This window comes from Engraulis encrasicolus, chromosome 8 (assembly GCF_034702125.1).
Source record: "Engraulis encrasicolus isolate BLACKSEA-1 chromosome 8, IST_EnEncr_1.0, whole genome shotgun sequence".
Classification (NCBI taxonomy): Eukaryota; Metazoa; Chordata; class Actinopteri; order Clupeiformes; family Engraulidae; genus Engraulis; species Engraulis encrasicolus.
This window is the reverse complement of record NC_085864.1, coordinates 7,419,371-7,441,870: the sequence shown is the minus strand read 5'-3', so window position 1 is coordinate 7,441,870 and position 22,500 is coordinate 7,419,371. Positions and strand designations below refer to the sequence as shown.

The 22,500-nt window shown below is 42.3% G+C and overlaps 3 protein-coding genes across 4 annotated transcripts in view; 2 read left to right on the top strand and 1 right to left on the bottom strand.

Annotated features, from left to right (window-relative positions):
- zgc:162698 (Transmembrane protein 87A-like) overlaps nucleotides 1-5,483 on the bottom strand; it is a 44,267-nt gene extending 38,784 nt beyond the window's left edge. For both annotated transcript variants that reach the window (XM_063204906.1, XM_063204907.1), the window contains exons 1-7: nucleotides 5,291-5,483; nucleotides 4,359-4,431; nucleotides 3,716-3,807; nucleotides 2,557-2,667; nucleotides 2,297-2,356; nucleotides 1,375-1,419; nucleotides 808-999 (exon numbers count right to left, since the gene is read on the bottom strand). In XM_063204906.1, the coding sequence (XP_063060976.1) occupies nucleotides 808-999; nucleotides 1,375-1,419; nucleotides 2,297-2,356; nucleotides 2,557-2,667; nucleotides 3,716-3,807; nucleotides 4,359-4,431; nucleotides 5,291-5,434 (717 nt within the window). In that variant the 5' untranslated portion in view covers nucleotides 5,435-5,483. The remainder of the gene's footprint in view (nucleotides 1-807; nucleotides 1,000-1,374; nucleotides 1,420-2,296; nucleotides 2,357-2,556; nucleotides 2,668-3,715; nucleotides 3,808-4,358; nucleotides 4,432-5,290) is intronic.
- Nucleotides 5,484-6,216: 733 nt separating this feature from the next.
- On the top strand, nucleotides 6,217-18,649 carry capns1b (calpain, small subunit 1 b). Its single transcript, XM_063204905.1, has 11 exons — nucleotides 6,217-6,377; nucleotides 6,995-7,085; nucleotides 7,244-7,280; nucleotides 7,701-7,793; nucleotides 13,233-13,290; nucleotides 15,503-15,567; nucleotides 15,956-16,024; nucleotides 16,699-16,777; nucleotides 17,472-17,588; nucleotides 17,880-17,938; nucleotides 18,268-18,649. The coding sequence occupies exons 2-11, from the start codon at nucleotides 7,039-7,041 to the stop codon at nucleotides 18,292-18,294; spliced, it is 651 nt and encodes a 216-aa protein (XP_063060975.1). The 5' UTR covers nucleotides 6,217-6,377; nucleotides 6,995-7,038; the 3' UTR covers nucleotides 18,295-18,649.
- Nucleotides 18,650-19,482: 833 nt separating this feature from the next.
- The window catches only part of LOC134454771 (uncharacterized), a 28,423-nt gene continuing 25,405 nt past the window's right edge, over nucleotides 19,483-22,500 (top strand). The window contains exon 1 of the mRNA XM_063205931.1: nucleotides 19,483-19,782. The gene's annotated coding sequence lies outside the window, so the exon portion shown is untranslated. The remainder of the gene's footprint in view (nucleotides 19,783-22,500) is intronic.

Here is a 22,500-nt window from a genome sequence, read left to right as displayed (position 1 = left end):
TTGGAGTTTCCCAATGGGCTTTCACTTTTTTTCACTAGGCGTAGGTCTGCGAAGGTGTGTTTTTCTATCATCCTTGAGCAAGCGTCTTTGAGTGCCTTGAAAAGCACTATACAAAATGGATGCATTATTATTATTATTAATAGTATTATTATTCATAATAGTAATAGTAGTAGTAGTGTCCTTGCACGTAATTGCACTTATCTGATATTTTTAATGAGGTGATATTTTAGCAGCCGACAGATTTGAAAATAGTTGAAGTTGAAGAGTTGAAATTACAGTATCATTTTCAATGAGTGAATCCTTGTGAGCAGCCACTGTTGTCTGAAACAACTGTCACATTTCACTTGTTCTTCCCTTATCCACTATGTTTAAATTTTGACTACCGGTATGTCACATCTCTGAAAATCCCGCAATCCTAATTTCTTCTACTGCATTTTGCTTTGGGAGCAAGGCGAATCCGAAGGTCCTCCAGAACCCTTGTGTGAGCTCACAAAGCTGAGTGGAAATACAGTACACCTATATGGGGATCTGGCAAGAATCAAGCTAGGAGAGGGGAGAGTGACAGACAAAAAAAGAGGACGGAGAGACAGAGAAGAAAAGAAAGTGGCAGATACGGAGAGAATAAGGAGAGACAACAGAGGTAAATGAAGAGAGGGAGAGAGACAAACACAGAGATGAGAGAGAGAGAGAGAGAGAGAGAGAGAGAGAGAGAGAGAGAGAGAGAGAGAGAGAGAGAGAGAGAGAGAGAGAGAGAGAGAGAGAGAGAGAGAGAGAGAGAGAGAGAATGTGGAAGGACACTGAACTGACCCGTTCACTAGCTGCAACAGCCTTGTTGTTTTCTGCTGGCTTGGCTTCAGCAGGGGCGTTCTTTACAGGGGCCTCCTTTGCAGTCTCCTTGGCAGCCTCCTTCTCAACATCCTTTGCAGGCGGCTTCTCAGCTTGCTGCACCGCTGCAGGCACCGCTGCAGCTTCTGCTGGGTTTTGTTCAGGCTTCCCAGCCTGGATAAGACACACATCTTCATTTAAGAACTTTATGAAGACAAACACACACACTCCAATTCTCCAGAATATCAAGCACTCAAACAATGGCTGAAGAATGGCACAAGTGTTGGAATATGGCTTAAGGATTAGCACATAGGGGCTAAAACCTTGCTCGGTCCCTGCGGTCCATGCATGTTGGACTCCTATCAATCCCTGTGGTGCGGAAGAAGTATGCTGGCCACAGGGCTTTTGCCTTCCGCGCACCCACACTATGGAACAATTTTGTATGTGTGTGTGTGTGTGTGTGTGTGTGTGTGTGTGTGTGTGTGTGTGTGTGTGTGTGTGTGTGTGTGTGTGTGTGTGTGTGTGTGTGTGTGTGTGTGTCAATCTCACCTCAGCACCAGCTGTGTCCCGCCTGCGACGCCCCTCCCCTGTCGGCTGTAGAAGGACACACAAGAACAATGATTAAACAAGAGGTTAATTTAGTTATTTACACACATACCCTGCCCCTGGCTCTAAGCCTGACCTTTGATACATGCAGTATTATAGTACTGTATTTAAGTTTGGACAAAAGATGGAAATTAGCCTTGTGGCTATAATCTTGAGTATTTAGCGTTTTTGTTTAAATGCTGGTAATATATGCTGTCCCTTTTTAAATAAATAAACTTGGAAACTTGTAAACACATTTTCAATTCCTTCTCTTTACTTCCCTGGCTATAAAATAAGATTATTAAAACGTGTGGGTCCATCTGTTGTGCCGTGTTGACGTCAGGTGGATAGACAGCGGACATCACTATTGGACAACAGCTAGAATTTCTGATTTTTGTAAAGCAGATAATTCTATATGTGCTAATGCACAGTTTTGATGCCCTCCGCTAAAATGTACAATGTACTTTAAATAGCCAGGAAAATAAAGATAAGGAATTGAATGAGAAGGCGTGTCCAACCTTTTGGCCTATTCTGTATTATACAGTACACACACACACACACACACACACACACACACACACACACACACACACACACACACACACACACACACACACACACACACACACACACACACACACACACACACACACACACACACACACACACACACACACACACACACACACACACACACACTGGCATTAGCTACAGCACACTGAACGTGAGAAACTAGCCGCCCCTCCTGTGACAGATACACACATATGATTCACACATTCACATATGTTTCGTAGTGGTATTACTGGTTGTGGTGTAATTACACATAAAAATATGACACTTATATGACACAATGTCACACAATCATTTAAATGTAACACATACATACCTGCTGCACATTTTCCAAATCTTTCAGCTTTTGTGGAGTGTCATATTTCTGCAATACAAACTGGACAACAAACATGGAACATGTCAGTACCTCTTTCCCAGTAGCATACGTACCAATCACCAAGTGAGTGTGAATGTAGTAGCAGTAGTTGTTGTTTCACAAAGATGTCACATGCAAACATAAAGAGACAATATCACCTTTACATATACATTCTATTCTACTAAATAAATGTGCGTGTGGATTTGCACAGGCATACACACCGCCATTGGAGCCGCGTGTGACGAACACAGGATGGTGTTGTAACGATGAGTGATGTAGGAGCCAGTACCCCCCGTCTGCAACACTCTGTCCGAGTCAAAGTACTGACCAAGCTAGAGGGAGAAGAGTAGAGAAGAGTAGAGAAGAGTAGAGTAGAGTAGAGTAGAGTAGAGTAGAGTAGAGTAGAGTAGAGTAGAGTAGAGTAGAGTAGAACAGAGCAGTGACTAATGTACTAAGATAGAATTTTTCCAGTTCAAAGAGTTGCCGATCTCAAATATTATCGGTAGATGAGCACTGTTTGATATTTAAGACTGCAAATAGAACCTCGGTCATTGTCTCTGTGTTTACAATAAGGGATAAGATTGACAGTTGTGATTCTCTTTATGTGTACGGGGCAACCCGACATGAAAATCGGACACAAAATTGTGAGTCGTGTAGTTTGAGCCTGGCTTAAGGCCCACATATAGGCTTGCATACTCATGGTGACCCAGGTGTTAGTCTGGCCTGGGCCAAGTCCTAACTCTGTCCCATCTCAAAGTGTCAAACCCAAAGGAAGTTGAATGAGAGAACACCATAACTTCAGACGCTATTTTCAGGCCAGTCAAAACTGTCCCTTTTTGGAAAGCACAGAGCTTACCAGTGATCAACCCAGCCCACGTTCATGCCATTTATTTTATCACACATGACCCAGACGAACATGCTTACATCTTATTTTTGTAGCGCACGTTCTCTTCAAAAAGCCAAGGCTAACTTCCCTTGTCGGTTCGCAACTGCCAGAAACACCTCAGGCAGTTTGAGATTCCAGCAGAGGCAGGAACCAGACGTTGCACGGTTCTCTGTCAGCCTGGAGAGGCTATTATTGGTCAACACACTATGCCCTGAGGAAGAGCTTGTAGGCCAAAAGGTGTCTGCATCTCTGTTGCCAAATGAATACAAAAGCTGTATTCTTGAATGACTTGGATATCCTAGTCTTGCAACACAAGTTTGAGAGTCCCTACAGCGATGAGCAGCAAGGAGAAAAAGCAAACACCTTGAAGTACTCCTAATTCCTGTTTTGTTTTCCCAGTACAGTTGTAGTAGTTGAGTGTTGCGTACACATTATGGGTCATGAGGGGTTGTCATGTGATGCTACCTCGCAAGCGAAGCAAACAAGTCACTTACTGCACTAGTGAAGATTTCGTCGTAGCACCGCGAGCTTCGCAGGTACCAGGACACAGTCAGACTGACGTTGGTGTCCGGGCAGTGTGGCGTCCCTGTCGGTTTTAAAACAGATCATGGCAGGTGTCAGGTTAAAGAACATTGGAACAGTGGCTTGAGGGGCAGAATGGGATTCTGAAAAAACTATGGAGGAGTAGAGAGAGCTCAATTTCAAGTAACTCTGTGTGTGTAACAACTGACAAGGAAATGGTTCACTCTTATCATCTTTCATGAACCTTTTAAAAAATGCTTTCACAACACTTGGCAAACTCATCATCTGTGAAATCATTTGACAACATGTAGGAAACTCACACATCCTGATTTGCTTGTGTGTGTGTGTGTGTGTGTGTGTGTGTGTGTGTGTGTGTGTGTGTGTGTGTGTGTGTGTGTGTGTGTGTGTGTGTGTGTGTGTGTGTGTGTGTGTGTGTGTTCTCAGAAACTCTGCAGGCTACCACATACTGGTGCTCACCGCAAACTGATATTAGCCTGACAAGTCAAATATGACATGTACTGTACACACAAACACATAATGGCTTCTTAGTCACATCAATATCAACCAAAGATCTGTCCGAATCTTTTGAGGTGAAACTCTTGGGTGGCTACTCACATTTCAGTTCTATGACGGTGTTGTTGAACATGGTCTTCGGAAAAACAAAGTACTGCTCATTTTTTAGCAGGTTCTAAAACACAAAGGAAAGGAACGTGTTGATCAGGAATGCTTGGCAGTGGCGTGGGAGTGCTTGAAGTCTAGGTCTCAATTCTCCAGAGATGTGCGAACCACACGGAAGCCATGCTGCATACCCAGCAATGTAATGAGGGACTGATACATTAGCAATAGCCTAGTCGTAGTAGGAAGTAACAAGCCCACCATAGTATATCTGAGGCAAAATCACCCACAGAGATGTATTGTAGGCCTAACTGTGTGTAGGCTATCATAGAATGAGGTTAATCCATTGATTGTATTAGTTATAAACTCAATGGGCTAATCATAATGTACAGCAGGTCTAGTTATTAGAATGTTGGAGTGTGAGCTCCAAAAAATAATAAGCATTCGTGGATGGAGGACTGGCTGTGGCATTGACAGATAGTCCAGTATTTCAGAGGCAATCATGGCCTGGGTGTGAACTGACATGGGTTCAGGTTATCATCATTGTGAAGTGGTGGCACTGGGAAACAACATTTCTCCCTGCATTATTGTCAACTACCACCACCAACTATAAAGTTATGCGTTCACAATATATAGCTGCTGGCAATGCAGTGAAAATACAACTGCGACATGATTCTTAACCACTTAGCAGTACTGACATTGGCTTTCATTTTCAGCAAAATACAACATCATAACATCCAAAGATGCAGTCCGGCTAGGCCTATAGCTTCATGACATAGCAAGATGGATGCAAGATAGTTATAACCCAGCAACTAGCATGTACCACGGAGGTTAAAAGGGGTTCATTACACATCCGTGTACACAAAAATGAAGATAGCCAGCATTACGCACAGAACGGTGCTCCCTGTTACCAGACGCGCATGCGAACTTACGTTGTCCACCCTCAAGATCCATTTGCCTGGTTCTGACACGGCGGTTAATGGTTCAATACATGATAACTGTAAAATAAAGAAACAAAATAACCCCTTTAAGGAGATGGACGTTAATGACGCGGCGGGGAAAGTCGCCATTTCCATTTACAAGGCAATCGACTCGACAACTCTCTCCGAGAGGTCTCTTCCGCAATTCTACATAATGAATGACGTCAATAAAGTGGGTGGCGACACACATGCGTCTTTGTTGGTCAAAAGCTGAAGACGTATGCACTGCATCCTTTCCTTTCAAAAAACAGGAATCTCGCAGGATAACTTTACTTTTCAGAAAAATAAAAACGTCTGTTGTGTTTTTGTGAAACGGCGTAATTTTAGGCTGTAGCCTATCCGTCGTCTTCTTGATTTAGAAGATGAATAGAATAGAATAGAATAGAATAGAATAGAACAGAACAGAACAGAACAGAACAGAATAGAACAGAACAGTAGGCTACATTACTGATTCCAATGTCAAGCCAATGCCTAAAACACAAGACAGACGGCAAGACAGATGATGTTGCACAGTGGTCCTTAGGCCAAACGCTACATTGAATAGAATAGAATAGAATAGAATAGAATAGAATAGAATAGAATAGAATAGCATGGAATAGAATAGCATGGGATAGAATAGAATAGAAAAGTGGGCAATCATGAAGGCTATATTTTGTAACGATTGTCCATGAAAATGCTTGCAAATTAAAATGTCTGTTTCTTGTAATGATTGCACATTTTTGCATTTGTTTGAACAAACTGGTATTTTCAGTGTATGTGTGTGTGTGTGTGTGTGTGTGTGTGTGCGCGCGTTCGTGTGTGTGCGCGCGCGTTTTGGTCTTCAGCGCAACTGGTCGATGCCGCCGGTGTTGTTGAACCCGGCTGGTGATAGGACCCAGTGCGTTTTTATCAAACTGGTTTCTCCACAAATGTAGGGTGTGGATCCTCCTCGCGCTGAAAAGGGTCGGGTCTCTCGCGCAGAACTGGTCTGGTGCCCAAGTGAGCTAGCCTACAGTTACATTCTTTCTCGTGTCTGTCTGTCTGCGCCGGCGAGGTGTTGGTAAGCTTTGATCTCTTGGTAACACATCTTCTCTCCGTGTAGCTTAACTTTTTTTCGTGTGTAGTATATCGTTTTATTTCTCATATTCCAGACTTGACAGAGTGTCTTCCGTTTTGCCAGAAGATAGAGCTTATTTGGTGTAACCGAAGTCATAACTTCCCCAATTTTTCCACTGTCGAGATCAGGAATCAAAATGTGTTCATAACAACGACAACATTCCAATTCGTCGCTGTCCGTTGAAATTCTTACAAACATTGGGAAACGAGTGGTTGGGAGTTGAGTGTTGTGTAGAGGGGAGTATTTTGGAGATGGTGGATTGTGCAGTTTTGCAATAACAACTGAGGCATTCTCAGACATTTAAACTGCAATGTATCCAGCGAAATTTGGATATGGACGAGAGAGAGAGGTTGTGTAGCCTACTCTGGCTGGCTATCAAGACTAATGTATGGAACAAAGTACATAGTTTTGGATCTCAGTAGGCTACAGTAAATCCAGAAACTCGTTTGGCTGCTATCCAGTATGGGAGTAGTCTGTGTTGATGAGGGACCATTTTCAGGTCACCTCTGGAAAGTTTTGATGCTGTGTCACCCCTTCATGTTTCTCTCTTTTTTTCGCAGACATTTATTTGTGGGTAGACTGTGGCCAGAATACAACACACACAATGTTTTTGGCTAAGAGACTCATTGGTGGGATTTTGGATGTTGTGAGGTAAGACAGACTGACTTTAAGACACGCTGTGTACACACTGAATGCTTTAACTCATTGCTCAACCAATCTGTGTTCATTCAAGCCACACATTCTTTTTGGAAGTTACTCAACTGCAACAATGATGGTCTCAATTCCTCGTTTTATCTGAAACTCCACAGCAATATCGACCCTGGCCAGTTTGTCCCCACAGACCCTGTAAGTACTTTTGCATTTTCTTGCAACACACTGAATTTCTTTCTGGATCAATAAAGGATCCCAACCCCACTCTACTAACTTCATAACTTTATTCAAAGCGGTGCTGTTCCAAGTAGCCAAATTTTCCGTATAACCTGCAAGCACAGACTCCCTTTATAGTTAAAGTCAGCTGTTTACAAGTCAATCTTGTAAGGCAGAGATTCCTGTGGTCAGGGATGGGGCATTTTGCCCACTCTATCTGTGGGCGAGCGTGTGTGTGTGTGTGTGTGTGTGCGTGCGTGCGTGCGTGCGTGCGTGCGTGCTTGTGTGCATGCTTGCGTGCGTGTCTGTCTGTCTGTCGGTATGTGTCTGTCTGTGTTTTATTCTTGAGGGGCGGTGTGGGCAGACGGATGTTTACAACGTGGTGTTTGTGTGTTCCAGCCCCCACCTCGCAGACCGCTGGCCTACGCTGAGGCGCACGAGAATGACGAGGAGAAACAGTTCCGCAAGGTTTTCCAGCAGCTGGCGGGAGATGTGAGTACAGGCCTACCATCAGTCCTTACCCGAATCTTTGTCACCGCGGCACCTCTGATAACTGCAGCTCTGCACAGATGATCTCACACAGGCCAACCGGCCAAATGCTGGTGAAATTTCAGTTTGGCTGGTAGAAAAGACCAACTTTCTTGTTGTCTGTCCCAGCAGAGGCCCTATTTACATTTCCTAGTGTGCCTTGGCACTTTGTCCTCAAAAAAGATGTGCCTTGGTTTGAAAAAGGGTTGAAAAACATTGCTTTATGGAACTGAAGGACATTTTGTAGCACCTCATAAACAGTAAGTGTGGGAGCAGAGGGAAAGAGGTCATGTTTCACTCTGGACAGATGCCACGCTACAACGCAAGGCTATACCAAGGCTATATAGAAATGCCACTCTATAGCGCAAGGCTATACCAGAACTGTTTTGGGTGACATTGATTTGAAAGCAACACTACGCCGTTTGCTAACCACAGCACCATAATGTATGCTGTTCCATTAGTGGAACACTGTGATAGTAATTGAAAAGTTAACTACCTAATACTACATAATGACATAACACAGGATTTTTAGTAATGCACTACGGCTCGTGTAACTGAGGTGTTCCTGTGCAGTCCACCACTCGGGGCTCGAACCCGCCCCCACCTAGTCAATGCATCAGTTCGAGTATGTCAGTCACAGCACAATATTTCAGGAGGGAGGTTTACCAGCGTTCCATGCCACACTCTGCTAGTTGGCCTCCGTTACACCCAGGCATTGCCAGTCTGGTGACAGCAAATGTATAACGCGCCACATCTCAAACATAATATTTCTAAAATCAATTGAGTGGTTAATCCACTGAAAGGCCTTTCTGAGTTTGCATGTCTATGGCAGAAGGTTGCCAACCTGTAGGATGGCCAAAGACTTAAGTCACAACCTGTAGGATGGCCAAAGACTTAAGTCTCTAAGTCACTTGGTTATTCCTTTAAAAAGTTGCGTTGCCAGGTCTGAAATTCAAGTTTGAAGTGTGTGCCCCTTTGAACCTGTCTTTCTGTATCTGTCAAACAAGAACGTAGAGTTGTGGGGTGTGGTAGCTTCTCCTGTAGCCATTGTTTAGCCCTGGCTGGCCCTGCTAAATTGTCAGTCAGTCGACACAGTGCGTTGTGGTGGGCGACTTTTCTCTTTGAAAGTTTTTGCTGTGTGTCACATTTGTGGGATTCCTACACCACCCTCCACCCTCTTGTGTTTGGTTGTTTTAGCACTCGTTTGCCCTGTCTGCCCAACCCCAGGGCCCCACCCACCCAGAGTCTTCCCTTGGCATGCTGCTCTTCTACTCAATTATGTTGGTAAAGACAGTGTAGTAACCACATAGTATAGCACTGATATTGCAGTACACTTATTTTACTAGACTACACTACTCTACACTGTGCTATACCATACTGTAAGATACTATACTACACTTTATACAAGATTCCAAGGCCTACAACTTCTATAGTATATGCCCAATATTCCCCCCTCCACTACTACTATAGTTCCATGCTTATGGAACGTGTCTTATGGAACACTTGTAACTTGTAACATGTATGTACAGCATGATATGATTTTGCTCTGTAAATAAGATGTATACAGTATTTGCTGGCTGGCTCTTTTTGTGACTGACACATAAGAGAAAGATACAGTACAGAGAAAGAGAGAGAGAGAGAGAGAGAGAGAGAGAGAGAGAGAGAGAGATACAGAGAGAGAGAGACAGACAGAGAGAGAGAGAGAGAGAGACAGACAGAGAGAGACAGAGAATGTCTGTGAGACTGTGTGTGTGTGCATGTGTGTGTGCAGGCGTGTGTGTGGGGGGTAGCCTGGTCTGCTGGGGTGTTGGGTGTAGGGACTAGTTCCGCTTCTTTTCTCCACATTCCTGCCATTGTTATGATGGGAGTTGCTAAGGCCTCATGAGTGCTGTTGACAAGAAAAGAAAAAAGAAGCTATGAAGGGTTGGTTTTAAAGAGAGAGAGAGAGAGAGAGAGAGAGAGAGAGAGAGAGAGAGAGAGAGAGAGAGAGAGAGAGAGAGAGAGAGAGAGAGAGAGAGAATGTGTGTGCGCGTGCGTGTGTATGTGTGTGTGTGTGAGTGAGTCATCTGTGGGAGTGGATGTGTGTATTTGGGTTGGGAAGTTATGAAGCCAGAGATTGTAGCAGCCGGTAATGACTAACAGATTTGTCAGTGGAGGGCTGGCATGCGAGGGGTGTGGCACAACCTTGTAGTCACGTGGTACAGAAGAGCACGCTTTGAAGCAGGAAGCTTTCGTCCAGTCAGTCCTATTGGGATATTACCACAGGCAATTTGAATAGCAAAGAGTGGATTTGCATTCAATTTCAACTGCTCAGCTAATTGCACTATACTCATAGCCATCAACAACAAGTGTTTTCATGGATGTCACACACAAGTACGAGACATAGACAACAGTCAGCACAAACAGAAGGAAATCCATGGCTGTTTCCTTTGCTAAAAGTTAAAAGCCTTTATTGTAATGGCGTGGTCATATACAGTAACTACTTGACTCCCTGAGGAAGGCATGACTTGGTTTTTTAAATGACTAATATGACCAGGCCATTACAACTAAAGCTTTTCAACTTTTGCAAAGGAGAGGGCCTCGGATTGGTTTGTACATCTTTAGTTGAGTTATACATCTTCAGTCCAGGAAGCGAAAACAAGCATTTTGTGATTGCTACAATGTGATCTCATGTTTAGGCCAGAAAAAGCAAGGAGATGGCTGCATTTGTGTTCAAAGGGTCATATTGTGCATGCAAAAACTCTCTATTAAAAATAACTTATGCTCTCAGTCACATAGACAGTATGCATACAGATAAAATCCACACCACTCTCAAAGTACTCCCAACTGAAAAACAAGACTTCGGGAATAGAACAGGACACCATGTATGGCCTGAGAGAGCTTGAAAGCCTAAGCGTTTAATAGTTGTTGTTTTTTTAAAGCACTACGTATAAGGTCTGCTTCAGACAACCAGTCTGGGTGTTCTATTTTCTACACTGAGCACCACTGACAGACCTCACCAGACAGACTAAAATTGTTTTGAAGGAACAGATAGTTCAATAGATTTTCTGGTTTGTTTGTTTGTTTAGAGTAGAGTAGAGATTATCATTTATCGATCCCAGGGGGAAGTTAAGATATCAAGTAGCATACATACATACATAAATACAGAAGACATTACACACAGGTATTACACACATCATTACACATATTACACATACAAACCCCAACTCCGATGAAGTTGGGACGTTTGGTAAACAGTGAATAAAATCAAAATGCTATCATTTTCAAAACATTCAATCTATTCATTAGATGGAGAATAGTGAAAAGACAACATATTAAGTGTTAAAACCGAGAAAAAATATTGTTTTGGGGGACATATGTACTCATTTCTAATTTGATAAATCCAACACGTCTCAAAAGAGTTGGGACGGGGATCAGTGAAATTTAGTAAACATCCAAATAAGATAAAACAACAAAGAAGAACATTTCAAAATGAATTGTACTGACGGACAATATAGGTGTCCAGGTATAAGATCATCACAGAGAGGCTGAGTCACTCAGAATTAAAGATGCAAAGGGAATAATTACCATAGTTATTACATACATTTTTGAATTCCCTTTGATTTACCACGATTGAGTGTATATAAGACATATTTTTGTTAATAAAATCATTGTATAGGTTCATGACATCATGAAATATATATTGGCTGTAGTCTCACTCTAATTCCTGGAGTGCTAGAGCTATTGAAAATTGACCATATTAAGAATGCTTAATGCATGAAAATGACACAGGGGTTTAACATTCTCCTAAGCACCTGAGCTCACTTGAAATAGACCCAGAAGACATGGGAAACTGTCCTTTGCTTACAGAAGTCAGCAGAAGTTGTAGAAGTCCATTCTTTTTGACAATAATAGAGCATTGCACATCCTGTGCTACAGTGAAAATGGACCATCCAACTTGTGTTAGTGCTAGCTTCAAAAGTCAGCCTCCATGATGGCATGCGGATGCAGTAGTGCATTGGTTAAGATGTTCTCACTCATCTGTAGAGTTAAATACAGTGCTGAATGGTATAAATGGGTTTAAACAGCATGAAAAGCCACTCATGCATTATATTTTGAAGGGAGATCTTCGATTACTGCCACATAGTAAGGTCAAATTGCATTCTCTACTATGTTTTAACAGTTTGGCTCCATCATAAGGACCAGCATGTGATAAAATGGTGGGTTTTTGGTCAAGACCTGTCACACTGTAAGCACTACAGAAAGGAAAACATTGCAAAACATGACAAGGAATACACCCACCATTTAAGCTGGTGAAATCATGTCCAAGATAGGAATTAACACTGTTTTTTATATAAAATCATCTCATCGGTTAATATATTTAACTGTTAAGTGTTGTCTTTTGTTTTGTTTTTAGTCTTCCTCGACATTTGCTGCCATTTATTGTCCCCGTCCCAACTCTTTTGAGACGTGTTGGATTTCTCAAATTAGAAATGAGTACATATGTCCCCCAAAACAATATTTTTTCTCGGTTTTAACACTTAATATGTTGTCTTTTCACTATTCTCCATCTAATGAATAGATTGAGTGTTTTGAAAATGATAGCATTTTGATTTTATTCACTGTTTACCAAACGTCCCAACTTCATCGGAGTTGGGGTTAGTATATTAACCTTATATTTGTTCTGTATATATGTCTTTGCACAATTTCTGACTTTTCATTAATGTTGATCTGTCAGCTAAAGGGGGTAGATGCCAGTGTGGAAAAACTAGTGTGGACTGGCTGGTTTAGTGTGGGGTGTGTTTTGCAAGCCTTGCAGAGCAGGAATGTCCCATTTGGGGAACTGTGTTGCCAATCAGTATCACTGAAGTTGTGTATGTTGTGGCATGATGTGTATGTGTGTGTAATCTACTAAACCCTATGCTAATGTACTTCAGCAAAAAAAAAAAGTCACTTTGGTTAAAAAGCGTCAAATGCAATGTAATGTAATGAAGTGATCTGTGTTAGTTCACCACTTGGGGCTTGAACCTGCCAGTCAACGCTCCAGTTCAGGCATGGGAGGCACAGCACGATGCCACTGAGCTCTAAGTCCAGACCGATAGCTCATTGCTACCGATACTGTATAAGGCTTCGGGAGGGAGGTTTATTAACGTTTTACGCCAAACTCTTTTAGTTGATGATATCCCATTCATTAGTCCTTTAAAAATGAACGAATGTGTATGTGTATGGTGGTGATATGTGTGGTCAAGTAGGTGAGGTTGGTACTTGATTTATACTTGGGTGCGTGGATGTATGTGGTTGGTTGGGGTGTGTGTGTGTGTGTGTGTGTGTGTGTGTGTGTGTGTGTGTGTGTGCGTGTGCGTGTGCGTGTGTGTGTATTTGAGGTTTTTGAAAGTCTTCATTCTCCATGTTTTTCCTCCACAGGACATGGAGGTCAGTCCCCAGGAGCTGATGAACATCCTCAACAAGATCCTCGGCAAGCGTAAGTGCCTGCTGATCACATCCATTAGATCATAACCAAGCGTAAGTGCGTGCTGATCACATCCTTAAGATCCTGACCAAACTGTAAGTGCATCCAGATCACATCATGTTGCCTGATGGATGTCTGACTTGCTCCCTGCCTGTGTTTTGGTCTTGTGCCTTTGCCTGTATTCAGGCCCGCCGACAAGGGGGCAAAGGGGTTAGTTATCTCGGGCCCACATGGTAGAGGGCCACAGAATTGGGAGCCCATTGTTGTGTGTATTGCCCGTATTGTAATTGTGGTAACACTTTATTTTAGGGATACATCTATTAGCCCTAATACATACAATATTAATGCCTGTGTAAGTAACTTGTAAGGCATGTACTAAGCAAAATAAGACAGTTGTTAAGCATGTATTCACAAATGTCGTGTCCATGCCCAATTAGGGATTTATTACTAATATAACCTTAGTAAGGAACAGTAAGCCTATATTTCTATTTATTAGTAAGTACTAAGTGGCAGAATTCAATGTGTATAAGCTCCCGACACACTGTGTGAACAAACCCTGAACAGTGTGAAAACAGATGCGGAATAAGGGTCCCTATTTTAAAGTGATGCATTGGTCAGCCCAGATGGCTCAGGGCCTCCGCACTAATAAAGTCCCACACGTTACCTAGGGCCCCCACATCACCCAGGCCCGCGCTTCCTAGCCCCCACAATTGACAAACTGTAAGGGTATATTAAATAATTACTATATGTTCAGGTGAGTCATCTAGTTTCCTCTTTTTCACAACTTTGTATGTAAGGTAACAGGAGCCTTTATATAGCAAGGATTGAACGTACACTTATCGATGGGGGTGGGTTGGTGAGATGTAATTTTTTTCATGTACCACTTAGTTTAAATTGTAAAAACCCCAAAAATAAATGCAGAACATTAGAATAATAGTTTTGAAGCAAAACTAATCTATTCTTTTGTGATAATTAAGTTAATGTTTGAGAATATTAGCTTCAGGAAGTGCAGTGCATGATGGGTACGCAATCTAGGCCAACAGACAACCTACCCAGCTCTGAGCCTACGTTCTTAGCTCCTCCCCTCACTCGTGAAATTTAGATGCTATCCAAACAATTTGCCATGTACGTAACAACAGAAATATTATCATTGCTGCATTGGCCATGCATTGCATTTCTGACTACGGGCCTACCCATCATGCACTGCATTTCTTGGAGCTAAGTTTCTCAAACATTAACTTATTTATCACAAAGGAATAGCTTAGTTTCGCTTCCAAACTATTACTCATAGTTATATTCTGCATTTATTGTAGGGTTTTTACAATTAAAACTAATTGGTGTATGAAAAAATTACATCTCAGCACCCACCGTCATTGAGAAGTTTACGTCAAATCCTTGCTATATAATGCTTCCAATTACTCTCTGATATCTTGAGTAGAACAAGTGAGGTCAATGCACCTGATGAGACTGATGTAGATTTAGCAACAATTTTACACTTTGCCTCCCAGGGGCGGAGTGTGGGTAGAGTGGGTCCCTTGGTAGTGTGGGGGCCCTAGATAGTGCGGGGGCCCTAAGCCATCTGGGCTGAGCAATGCATCACTTTAGAATAGGGACCCTTATTCCACATCTGTTTTCACACTGTTCAGGGTTTGTTCACACAATGTACCAGGAGCTTATACACATTGTATTCTGGCCCTTACTGCTTACTCATAAATAGAAATCTAGGTCTACTAGGTCCTTACTAAGGTTATATTGGTAATAAATCCCTAATTGGGCATAAACAAGACATTTGTGAATACATGCTTAACAACTGTCTTATTTTGCTTAGTACATGCCTTACAAGTTACTTACACAGGCATTAATATTGTATGTATTAGTGCTAATAGATGTATCCCTAAAATAAAGTGTTACCGTAATTGTATACATCAATAATGAAGCCCTTATTGCAAAAGAACAAGAATTTTGTGAAAATAAAAATGATTTTGCTTAACACGTCTTACAAATCGCTTAATCACACAGACCAGTAGCTAGACATGCGTTAGTGGCTAACATGAACGGACGCTACAATGAAGTGTTACCAACAAATTAAATGAGAAAAAAAGATAAAAAAATGTTTTGTCTGTTACTTTAGGTAAACCTGTAATTGGTAATGCATGGGTGAGTGCATGCTTTTATATAGTACATGAACGTACAGTCACATGTTTTCACTTTGCGTTTGGTGCAGACGGGGACCTGAAAACAGACGGCTTCACCATCGAGTCCTGCAGAAGTATGGTGGCCGTCATGGATGTATCCTTTTCTGCTGTGCCTGTGCTGAGCATTGGCTGCGACGGCAAAGCAAAAATTTGACTTCTTTGAAATTGAATACACTGTATTCTTGGGCTTTTCCACCTTTTATTGTTGGGAAAGTGAAGATTATAACAGGAAGAGAGAGAGAGAGAGAGCGAGGGGGTAGGGTTGGGAAATGACCCGGGCCGGATTCTAACCTGGGTCCCCATGGGCAAGTAGTTCACTATGGTATGGGGCATTAGCGCAAAGCCACTGCACCCCCAGAGTTGGACTTGTTAAGAAGTGTGTGAAGTGCTCAGCCTTACCTCTGTGGTGCTAGGGAACATTATAAGAAGCAAGTGATTCAGTTTCTTTTTTGAAGACACTTCCCTTGACCTAGCCCTCATAGAGCGACAGCACTGGTAAACTGGGCTTCCATGAATTCAAATACCTGTGGAACAACATCAAGAAGTGGCAGGTAAGTGCTTTTTGTGCCTATAAAGACCGTTGTAATGTTAAGCCTATTGCTCTAACATTTTTCTTCAAAATGGCAAAATGACTGTTCTAATAACACATTGGATACATGTTGTAACAACTGCCGTATACTGTATATTGCAGTATCTGTTAGGGCTGTAATGATCCACCCAACTCTCGATTTGGTTCCCATCATAGTTTTTGACCTACGGTTCAATACACCCCACAATTTTTAAATCATATAATGTGGTTGTTTTCTGGACTGAAGGGTAACAGAACTTTGAAAGCGCGTATCACAATACTGCCTTCTTGCATCACAATACAGTAGTAGTCACTCGATTTGCTTATCCCTCTCCCTGTCAGAAGAGACTGTAGTCTCAATGGGACAATCCTGACTAAATAAAGGATAAATGAAAATGAAAAATCACGATTTCTCGATTCAATACAATATCGTAACAGCCATAGCCCCTTAATGCACACTGTACCTCCTGTGGCACACTGTAATAGACATTGTAAGTTAACTACTATAGTACCACACTACCATGACGGTGCACGGGGCCTTTAGTAATACACTACGACTTGGTCATTGCCATTCTGGTAACAGCTCATTTATAATACCATGTCTGTGCAAGTGTACACGTATGGTGTTGAAAGTGAACGCTTTTGCCTTTTCCTTAGGGTATCTACAAGTCGTATGATGCTGACCGCTCAGGATGCATAGGAGCAGACGAACTGCCCGCCGCTTTCAAGGCTGCAGGTTTGTGTTGGATTTGGCATTGCACATGTGTGTGTGGGTTTGGGAATGGATGTGTGTCAGAGAGAGAATGTAATTCCATGTATCAATATGTTAGTTTCATTGTGTGTGTGTGTGTGTGTGTGTGTGTGTGTGTGTGTGTGTGTGTGTGTGTGTGTGTGTGTGTGTGTGTGTGTGTGTGTGTGTGTGTGTGTGTGTGTGTGTGTGTGTGTGTGTGTGTGTGTGTGTGTGTGTGTGTGTGTGTGTGTGTGTGTGTGTGTGCGTGCAAGCGTGCGTGCGTGCGTGCGTGCGTGCGTGTGTGTGCGTGGTTTGACTGCACATTAGAGATTGGTCAAATGCAATTTCAATTTTCTTTGCTAACCCTCCCTTGTTACATAGAGTTTTGATAATAAAGTGCACTTTGACTTTGTGCATATGGCACTATGTGCATATGCACGCACAAATGTAAATTAATTTTTATTTCCTATGGCCAACCAGCCTATATCTGCCTGTTTGCACCAGAATAGGAATATGTGATTTGCTTGGTTGTAACTCTGACCAGGTATCAACTGCCATTGTCACCAGGTGTCATATCTGGAGCACCTGAAAAGATTGTAGCAAGTGGTGGTTAAAGACTGATCTCTCTCTCTCTCTCTCTCTCTCTCTCTCTCTCTCTCTCTCTCTCTCTCTCTCTCTCTCTCTCTCTCTCTCTCTGAAGGTTTCCCCCTCAACAAAGAGCTGTTCAACATGATCATCCGCAGATACAGCGATGAGGATGGCAACATGGACTTTGACAACTTCATCGGCTGCCTCGTCCGGCTGAATGCCATGTGCAGTGAGTGTGAAAAAAGATCCTAACATGCTCTCGCCTTTCTGTCTTAAAAAAAGCTTTATTGGCATGACTAGTGTAGAGTTGTCATAGCAATCTCTCTCTCTCTCTGTTACATACGGAGGTAAAGAAAAATATGCTACCTCCTTCGTGTTCTCTCTTTCTCTCTCTCTCTCTCTCTCTCTCTCTCTCTCTCTCTCTCTCTCTTACACACGTCCCTCTCCCATCCTTTGTTCTTGCAATCTGATCTCTGTATTGAATGTTATAAAGCTGATGTCCGCTGTCTGTGTGTTCTAGTGGCATTCAAGACACTCGACAAGGACAACAATGGCACCATCAAGGTCAACGTTCAGGAGGTACGGTCACACACACACACACACACACACACACACACACACACACACACACACACACACACACACACACACACACACACACACACACACACACACACACACACACACACACACAGAACATCCTCAGGAGGACCACACTTATTTTGGAAGTTTGGAATTGGGCTTAAGCCACATGCTCACATTATGCATTTTCTAATGATATTCACTAATGCAAATAGTTTGTTTCCATTAAGTGAATTTTAGAAATTGTTTGTGTTATAAAAATATGTTTGGCAAAACATAAACTATGATTTCAGCTATTTGGTATGGGTGTCTGTTTTTGTCCACAGTGGTTGCAGTTGACGATGTACTCCTAAACCCTATGGCCACTCGATCCTGACATCTCGATCCTCTTGCCCCAAGCTTCTCAGTAAAGCAAAGCAAAGCTATGTTTACGCTGTTTATTTTCTTACCATCTCTTCTGTATGTTGTTACCGTTTATTTGTAGCCTGTTGTAGAGACAGGTATTTGTATACAGTGTGTAATGTAGTAATCCGGGCCCAAACTTGCAGGGACCAATTTTGAACACTAGGTGGCACCTTTGCTTCAGACCAAAGAGGAACCTTTGCACTTCGGCTGTCAACATTCCAAATTCCAGTGTCTGGACAGGCCCTCTTTTATAGATTTCCTTTGTAAATAAAGAGGGAATAGCCTACCCATACAAACCTTTAATGTGTGACTGTCTCTTTCTTGAAACTATTAGATTGCAAACGTAGACTATATGTTTTCCAACAGGTATGGATCTGCTGCAAGTTTTATAATTTCATTGAGATGTTTACTGTAAACCAAGATGCTAGTGTCACATAATTAGTGTGTCTTGAATAGTGAGGCAAGTATAATTTGTCTTACTGAATAGGTCTACATTATAAATATTTTGCTCACTCACACCGCACAGCAGGTGTGTTACATAGGCCTACATAGACCCATCAGAAAGCAACTGGGATAATCAATGACATCAATGAAATCAACCCATGTCAGAACGAACCCACGCCACCCCTTTCCTCACATTCTCGTACAAAAACTTTTCATAATGCACCGAAACCCAATGACATATCATTTGAACATGGTAAGCGCCTGAGTTGCCAAGAGTGTTGTCTATGATAATTAAGCCAAGACTGTTGTCTATGATAATAAAATTGCATGCTTAGGTAGGCCCTATGTATATTGCATGCTCCTCAGTAATTGAAAAGTGGGGGAGTACATGAATAATGTCTTAAAAATGTAAAGCATTGAATGTCCTGACATCACAAACCAAACTTTAACACATGAGGTTTTTATTTCATTCAGTGAGGGTAACCAGGCTAACCTAGTTGAATTACCATTAGAACATTTACTTTGCTTAATTGCTGGCCTTTTTCAATGAATGCACGCAGTGCATGTAAACATGGATGGAGTAGCCTAGTCAATAAACCTTATTTGCACTGCAAGTCACTCTCCCACCCTGCCGGTCGCTCGTGACGTTACAGGCACAGGTTGCCTCAGCAACGTACACCCCTGCAGCTGGCAGGGGTGGGACAGGACATCATGATTGATAATCTGTTTAGCCAATAGCATCTCGTCCTACAGACCAGAGTGTCCTTCATGAAGTTATCCACCAATTAAGAAGCTGTTAACGGAAAGGGTGTGTCTACTAAGTTAAAATACTTACCTTTGCCTTGGGAGAGCGCGGGTACCACTACCGCTCCAGCGCCGGTGATGCTGATGCGCAAAGCAGTTGAATGAACTAGCAGCCACTTGGTGCGCGTCACGGTTTCCACGAGCAAAACAGCGCAAGACAAGTTTTCTGATTTGGAGTGTAAAATACGGTAAGTCCAACTATTTTTCACTATTTAACTTGTGGGTAACTAGGCTAAAAGAGTCAAACGTGTGTGTTTTTTTTCACTTTCGTGCATGGCAAAGCTGTTCGTTTTGTAAACCAGCCCACGCATTGTGGGCGTGCAAGTGTTTTGCCATTCTTCATGATTCCAGAAATATCTCCAACTATTTGCCTAAAAGAAGATGTGTCTGATAAGTTAATTTCCATCCATCCATCAAAAACCCAATATCATTGCAGGGATAAACCATATGACAATGGAAACTTCGTTGTTGACGGTGGGCAGAGAGAGACAGAGGCCCATAGCCTACTCTGTTTACCCTTACTCTGTAAAGGAGTCTAAATGAAAACATATCATAAAGTAGGCTACATGAGTGTGATCACTGGCCATCACCTCTGCCTCAGACCACCTAGGGATAGCCTACTACACCACAGGGGTTTCCGTTTTGTTCCTGCATACAGGTGCAATGGCCTAGGCTATAATAGTTGTGTGCTTTTCAAAGAGGACAAGCACAATTAACCAACTAAAATCTTCTCTACTTCCTCCCTGTGACACATAAACAAAGCATATGGCAGAAGCAGATCAAGTAGGAGAACAGTAGCCCTCGAGTTGGTAAACCTGTTATTCCACAATACGTTTTTTTTTGTTTTTAAGATATTTGTTGGTCTTTTACGACTTTATTGATGATAGGATAGTGTGAGAGGTGGACAGGAAGCAATTGGGGAGAGAGACGAGGAAGGGTCGGCAAATGACCCTGGCCAGGAATCGAACCCAGGTTGGCCGCATGGTAGATGAGTGCCCTACCGGTTGGCCATGGCAGGGCTAGTATTGACAGTTTTTATACTTTTCTACTCCTACCTGTTCTACTGTTCCTATACTTCCTCTACTTCTATACTTCCTCTAATCTGTGTAAAGCCTGGGCTATGCAAAAAGGGAAATCTCAAACTAAACCACAACTAAACCCACTAAACACATTGCTGACACATTTTGCAGTTATTCTTCTTATGAACAAGGGTGCTAATGATATACGGCACTTTGTTGTGTTTACAGAAATCTTCAGAGCCCAGCATCTAACACATGTGACCGATCATGATCTTAATATTTTAGGAAAGCTGGGCTCTGATTAATTTAACAGTCAAGGAGCTGGTGTGTATAAGGCATTGGACTTCACTTGAAGTCAAAGGGTCATAGGTTTGGTAGGCCTACATGAAGCCATCACCACACACTCCAGGATTTTTGTCAGGCTGCCCCCTTACTTAGCCTGATAAACCAGCCTAAATGTGAGACTGCACTGGTTTACTGGGCTACCCCTTACTCACAATTGTGGTTGTTGGAATGCAGTCTTCATTTTTTTGGGCATGGTGTGCTTTGGGATCACTGCAACAAATCACTGTCACTTTACTCTTCACCTTACAACACCATAGGCCTACTTAGGTGCAAAGTTGTAAGTTATTTCATTTTCAAGTGTGGAGTCATTTCTTACAAAAAAACAAGTAGGCCTACTTACGGCATTCATTATTTGCATTGACAAGTGGTAAAGATATATATTATATGTACTGATGTAGGATATGCATAGGTGGGTCAAAGACGTCCAACATGAAATTGTCCTTCAGTGCTAACGCATACTTTTGCTTACTGTAACTGTAAAAAACACGACTTTCAATTGTTTCTCCAGTGAATGCATGATAGCCAAGCCGAAAAAATAATTTTTAAAAATCCTGCTTTTTGCATTTACTGTAAGCTAATGTATCCGTTGCACTGAAGGACAATATCATGTTGGATGTCTTTGAACCAGGTATAGTACTGTGTGCACATTTTTGTGGTATGACGGCTGTGTATGACCTCCTGATAATGAGATGAGCTGTCCAGCTGTGATGTGTCATCATCCGGGCTATTGTGTGTCAGGCCTTCCCTCAACTTTAATAAATTATAGAGCGTGGTAGGTAGGCTAGGCAGGGGTTCCCAAACTTTACCATGACAAGACCCCCCAATATCAATGGAGTTACATTAAACTATGATTAAATCATGTAGAAAAAGTGACAATATCAAATCAGAAGGGGGGACAATCCCTCCCCCATCCCCCCTAAAAATCGCACCCTGAATAGGAGTAATATTTAGAAATTCAGTAGATTATTGTAGATTATTGGGAATATTGTTTAGCTATTTTTTGTTTAGTTTGGTGTATATTAATTATTCAATTGTTCATTTTGTTTTGTTATTCTTTTTCTTGCAATTTGCCGCGGACCCCCTAACACCCATTTGCGGCCCCCCTAGGGGTCCCCGGCCCCCACTTTGAAAATGACTGGGCTATGGCATCCCTGTGTTACCCAGGTGATCATATGTGGCCCTCATTAGGGCCCATCTGACATTTGAAAAGGCTGCATCCAGAGATCTGTGGCCTCTTCATTCGCTCAGGGCAGAATGACAAGCATAATGAAGAAGTATGATCATCATAATTGGTGTTTTGGTGCTTTCAGGTGCTTATGTGCTGAAATACATGGCTGGTGTCACATCAAAGTAAAATCAAGATTTCTGTTTTGTTTCATTTTCTCAATGATGTTACCTAGCTCATATGTGGCCCTCATTAGGGCCTAACTGACATTTGGAAAGAGATCACTGGCCTTGCTCTCCTCTCCACTCTCTCAGGACAGAATGAAAAGCATAATGAGCATAATGAGTGTATTGATCGTCATAATTAGTGTTTGGGGT

What these genes read in the sequence shown, in the direction of transcription:
- capns1b (XM_063204905.1), top strand. Translation starts at nt 7,039, where the DNA reads ATGTTTTTGGCTAAGAGACTCATTGGTGGGATTTTGGATGTTGTGAG. An exon ending in ACAACATCAAGAAGTGGCAG is followed by an intron (nt 16,025 to 16,698) that starts GTAAGTGCTTTT and finishes CCTTTTCCTTAG; the next exon opens with GGTATCTACAAGTCGTATGA. An exon ending in CCGGCTGAATGCCATGTGCA is followed by an intron (nt 17,589 to 17,879) that starts GTGAGTGTGAAA and finishes TGTGTGTTCTAG; the next exon opens with TGGCATTCAAGACACTCGAC.